The 6,100-nt window shown below is 35.1% G+C and overlaps 1 protein-coding gene across 1 annotated transcript in view; it reads right to left on the bottom strand.

Moving 5' to 3' along the window:
* The window catches only part of DNAJC1 (DnaJ heat shock protein family (Hsp40) member C1), a 93,481-nt gene that overhangs the window by 33,733 nt on the left and 53,648 nt on the right, over positions 1 to 6,100 (bottom strand). The window contains exons 7-8 of the mRNA XM_044425359.1: positions 3,538 to 3,628; positions 1,367 to 1,533 (exon numbers count right to left, since the gene is read on the bottom strand). Coding sequence (XP_044281294.1) covers positions 1,367 to 1,533; positions 3,538 to 3,628 — 258 coding nt within the window. The remainder of the gene's footprint in view (positions 1 to 1,366; positions 1,534 to 3,537; positions 3,629 to 6,100) is intronic.

Genomic DNA, 6,100 nt, shown 5'->3' with positions numbered 1-6,100 from the left:
AGAGAGAGAGAGAGAGAGAGAGAGAGAGAGAGAGAGAGATGCTCAGCCAATTTCACAAGAATGCAAGTATATAATCATATATGCAGTGAAGACTTGCATATGCCAAAGTACAATAAAAAAGCTACCCTTAATGCCAAAGAACAAATTTGAACAGAAGGATATAGTGTATGACAATAAAAGCAATCGTAACTCCCCACAATACTCTAGAGTCCAAACAAAAGGGTGCAAGACTGAACTTACTTATTATGGTCTAAATTCTACTGAACACCAGGGATAGTTCTGAGTAAAAAAATAGGATTGTGCTGTAAAAGCCTTTGTTTATTTGTTAAAAACAAGAACCTCCTTTTTTGTCAAAAGAACACAAATTCAACTTAGTGCAACAGAGTTCTTAATTTAGACTGCTTCCCACTGACCCAGCTGAAAAAAAAGTAGTTTCAAGTTTATCCCTCCCCGTGTCAGTAGGTTTTTAGTAACAAGGAATATGACTCGACAAAAGGGAAAAACTTCAGCAGCTGCTTTTAGAGTTTAGTTAACCCAGGAAAAAAATAGTTTGTGTAAATACAACTTGATACTTCATTGCATGGCCAAATAACAGAAGAAGATTCAGCACTACTAGATGGAAATGCTAGGTGAAAGTTCCTGTACATTTTAAATGGAGCACTTACAACCGTTTTAGGTCTTTTAAGCTGTAGTTCTATGCATGTTTACCTGGGAGTAAGCAGCATTCAAAACAGTAAGACTATCTTCTGAACAAGCATACACTAGATTGCTCTGCATATGTTGGAGCACTTGTATTTTTACTAATGTTGTTCTTTAAATATCGCATTTATGTGTTATTTTAGAATTATTCTTACCACTGAGGCATTCTGAAAGTCTTAGGTCTAGTGGGAGTGTGGATATAACTAGCTAATCTCAAGATGAGTCCTTTTTTGGCATCCAGATTTTGAAATTGTCTCCCAAAAGTTTCAGGGGCCACAATCACTCAATTTTAGGGAAGTTGCCCAGAAAGGATTGTCAGATTAATAGCTCATTCTTGATTCTGTGGGTAGCGGTGTTTTGTCTGGTTCATTTTATCTTGAACTTTTTCTGCATGCTGCTTTTAGATAAAAACTGTCTTCTGCTGTTTCCATTTTTTCAATTGTTGTATCTAGACTATTTTATTCATGTTGTATTCATTGTTAATTGTATTGGCTAGAATAACCAATAGCCAAAGCTTTGGCTTTCTGGTGTACTGAGCTATCTTATTTGTACAGTAGGGCAGGGAATAAATACTAAAAAATAAATAATATGGTAACATAACATTAATTGACTGGACGTAACCTTTTCTTCCTTTCCTTGCCTTTTTCAAAATGTTGCATAGACTTGCCTTCTTTTTTAGCGATTTGTTTCTGTCTTCCAGCCAATCATCCATCTGTTCTTCAATCTCCTCAATAGACGTGCCATGATCATATGATGGTACAAATGCATTTGTTTCTGCCACTGTGTATACCGGATATTCAGATTTTGGTTTCTTGACTTTAGGTTTCTTTTCTTCTGAAAACAGAATTTGAAAGAGAGTATTAACTCAGCAAGAAACAGGATTCAGACACATACTGCACCCAAATATTTTAAATTTGTGCTTGTGTTTTTGATCACAGATGAATAAAAGGTTAAATCAGTTGAGGGCCACAACTATATCATACAGGTTTGCCTGATCATCACAGCCTACTATGGTGCAATGCAAGGTGAATCAGCATCTGTTTTGAATATTCAGGCTCCTGTGGGAGGTTACCTTGACCTATTGTATCAGCAAATCTGGCAAGGATCTTCTACAGGAGAGGTTAAATAACTGTTAAAATTATATTTGTTCAGGGAGGATTATCCCTTCATATCTTTGTGAATTTCCCAGTTTGCCCCACTTTTGTTCAGGGAGATATGTATAGGGTTGAACAATCCTCACAAAACCCTAAAACAGCACATTGTGTTTTACAGGCATCAAGTATTATATTTTCATCTTTCCAAATAGTTTCCTTTGGAAGTATGGGAAGATATCTTGTTTCAGCATAGCTTTTCACAAGAAAAAAGATCAGGACACTGTTTACTGTTTTTCATCTAAATAACTTACATTTAATGTTTTGACATATAATTAGTATAAACCATTATCATTTAGAATATAACAAAAATTACTGTCCTATCTTCCACTACACAGAATAAAAATTAAAACACACCTCTTTGTGGAGAAAGTGACAAGACGAAGAACAGTTGCAATATGAAATTGCTTTGCATGCTAGTTTGCCCTACTACCATAACTTTTAATATAAAAGGTAAAAACAGATATGCTAGAGACAAAGACCACCACTGTACTTTCAATCACTATGCATGAGCATGAGCGCTGAAGAAAAGTGATGCATCTGAAACAGGCGTTGGAGGAGAGCTTTGAGAATACCCTGGACTGACAGAAGGATGAACAAGTGGGTCCTAGATCAAATCAAGCCAAAGCTTTCTCTAGAAGCAAAAATGACAAAACTGAGGCTGCCATACTTTGGGCACATCATGACTGGAGAAGAAAATCATGCTAAGGAAAGTCGAAGACAGAAGAATAACTGGAAAACCAAAGAAGAGATGGATTGACTCCATAAAGGAAGCCATAGCCTTGAATGTAGAGCAGCTAATCAGGGATGTCATGGGACATTTTGGAGGGCTTTCATTCATAGGGTCACCATAAGCTGGAAACAACTTGATGTTGTCACATGACAACAACCTATCTGGTAAATTTTCAACCTATGGGAAAATTTACCATAAAGAAGATGACACTACAGTATTATACTTCTAACAAGCTTTGCAGTAGGGGGGAAAAAACCAAAAGAGGAACATTTATGAAATTCTTGATTGGTTTAAAAGAAGCAAATCACAGAAAAAATGAAAAAAATATATGCATGGCTTTGCCAAATAATAAGGAAAGTTACATACATATTTCAGTTAAATCATGTTTAAGCAGATGGGAGAGTCTCATCAACATCCAATTCAACATATCAAAGGGATCACAGCTTTTCCTCATAACCTTTAAATGCAGGTGCTTATAATTTTAAGTGCATTTTATAATACTTAGAAGTCAAACCAATTTGGAAGTACTATAAAATTCACCACCAATTATTTGAATTATTTCCAGGCAGGCACAAAACCAAGGAAGGCTTACAAATAATGGCTGTTTCCTGAAGACCTTGCCCAAGTCTTCCCTTTCAGAACTTCTTCCCAACAGTATTTCTTACACAGCTAATTCATTTGGATGTAATAATAAACATTCCTATAAAAGAATAGGAATGTCACTGTTATAAACTGCCTAGAAAGCTTTGTCTGCTGGGTGGTATAGAAATTAAATGAATAAATAAATTTGGCAAATTCATACTTAAGTTAACCTGTTCCTAAGCAAAGCTATTTTCTCTAGAATGTATTTAGTATGCACAACAGATTTGGAAAAGGTGTGACCTCCCTTCTCCACTCACATATATTAGAAAGGAGACATGGAATCAATACTGTGCAAAAGAAAAAATAACTCACTTGGAAGTGTTTCCGTTTCAGCTCTAGCCAAGGCCTCTTCTTTCTCCTTCATTTTTGTTTCTTTATATTCTACATACAGATGTCTGGCCTCCTTTAAGAAAACTTAATGATATTAGCATCTCAAAGCAGCTGGCTGTGAAGGCACCATTTTAAACTTTACCATGATTAATTTAAAGCCCCCACAATTAATCATCTCAGAGGTGGGGAACAGTCAGGTGGTAAATTAATCAAATATTTAAATTGTGAATTTACTATACAGAAGAGAAAAAATTAACATAATTGCACACCACAGTGCTATTGTAGCAACACTCTAAAAAAGTTTTATCAGAGCAACATGTTGCTGTAACTTCCTTTAACTGAGAAAATAAAATAATTGCAGATTTAAAAGGCAATTGTTCCTTGCTAGCTTTCTGCTGTGTGCAAATACCACTACACTGACCATTCAGCTGACCAAGGTACCCAGAGTGCTTTCACTGACCCAAGCAAAAAAATGTCCCTGCTCCCTTTTCCATAAGTCAGGGACTATGGAATCCTATGGACATTTATTTAGGGATAAACTCCATAAAACATAGCACGAATTGCTTCTCAATAAAAATGCATCGGGATGCACAAAAGTGGAGGAACAGGGACAAAGTAATCAGAAATCATTTGTGCAGCTGAAATATGTGGCACCCAGCAAACAAAACAGATAACCTTCTTTTCCCACATGCTGCAACATCCACTGAAAGTCGTCCATGGAAAAACATCCTAATGAAAGCATTATTTCTAAGTTTAATTGCACAGGTATGTGTATGAAAGGGCTCAGGATAAAATTCATCAGCCATGTTTTATTTTGTGCATTTTTCATTATTGTGCACAGCCATAGCAAATTAATTGCAATCTAAGGGGAACCACTTAAAGCAGGATTCAAATTATTTAAATAATTTGTTTAATTTTATATAATTTGTTCAGGAAATAAATTGGCTCACTTGTTTGCTTTTTGTGAATTCAGCTATAAATTAGCATATGGAAATTTTATGCAAATTTTGTCCTATGGGCTTGTGTCTCCAATCCTTCAAGTGCCTAGTAACTACCTTCTCTAGGCTTCAGAGGGTCAGGACTGCAGTTTGTATACAATACACAGAACAATTCAAGCTAAATGTTTAAAATGATAGGCAGTAACTTAAGTACTTTAAAAACAAACGAAATGTCTGCATTTTGACCTTTTCAAATTCAAGTAAATATATCAATGTTATGTTTTTTATCTTTGTGCTTTTACAATCTGAAATTATTTAATACTTAGACACAATGAGACCTGAATGCATTGCTGGGTTTTATTTTGCTATTAGGAAATTACCAAAGCATGATCATTAATCATCTACCATGCTGAGTTTTGGAGATTACTTCAAATGCACAGAACCAATATACCATGGATGTTTTGCTATGGTTTCATCTTAGACACAGTCAATCAGCATTTAACTTTAACCCCTTTGACACTGAAAGCCAATATTTGATGCTAAATTCTGGAACAGAATCTATTATTGCTTATGTGACCACAAGACTTCAGACTCCAAGGGGATCTGTCAATCTCTCTGCCATGTCAATCATGGAACAATTGGAACTGAGGCTCAGATGAAAGTGATAGAAAAGAGGAGAAAAACAAATACAATTTTCAGTAGTCAGAACTGGCAAAGACTAATGATTAATTGTGAAACACCTCCAGTTGGAATTATTGTAGCACATAGGAGATCAGGCTGAAGCTATCCAACTTTTAAAAATGAAACATGCTAGTAATATCAGTGCATTATGGATTAGATATTAAAGAAGCCTTTCTATAACAAATCAGAAAAACATTTGCATTTTGGAGGAAGGCTATAGCCTCACTTGCTGTACAGTAATGAGAACATACATTTGTAAGTATACCCAGAGCTTTATCTGCTGAACCAAATGAAAGACTGTTAAATATCAAGTGTGTTCTCTCTTTAGACTCTTTATGAATTTGCAAAAGGGTTATTGAAATATGCTTATTATTTAAGTATTACACTGAACCCAAGCAAAAGCACTGTTCTCTCACTTTAAACCAGAATTTACGATCTGAAACAGAAATAGTTTAAAATAATGTATCAGTCATATGTAGTGGTTTTCAGCTCTCTACTCTGAACAAATATCAAAATTACTTTATATTATATGGATAGTAAATATGAAGTGTCATAAGTCAAGAAGCTGCCTTATAGCAAATAAGACTATTGATTCAACTAGCTCAGTATTTTCTACACTGACATGATGAGTAATCCTATGCAAAATTAGAGATAAAATCCCACAATTCCTAGCATAGCTAGCTGGGGAATGCTGGGAATTGCAGAGCTTTTTTCTATTTAAACATGCACAGGATTATGCCCTTTCCCACCTATACTTGGAGATGTTAGAGACTGAACCCAGAACTTTTTACAGCACTCAACCACTGAACTATTTTTGAAATGATTCCTGATAATCTCTCTTCCTATAAACTTTGCTGTTTCATTCTTAAATCTATTTGCCTAGATCAAGAATGTTTATATTCTGTATTGCCCTTTTGGGTTTTTTT

This window comes from Varanus komodoensis, unplaced genomic scaffold (assembly GCF_004798865.1).
Source record: "Varanus komodoensis strain SLA01 unplaced genomic scaffold, ASM479886v1 scaffold15, whole genome shotgun sequence".
Lineage (NCBI taxonomy): Eukaryota > Metazoa > Chordata > Lepidosauria > Squamata > Varanidae > Varanus > Varanus komodoensis.
The sequence above is the reverse complement of the archived record's forward strand: the minus strand, read 5'-3'. Positions and strand labels throughout refer to the sequence as shown.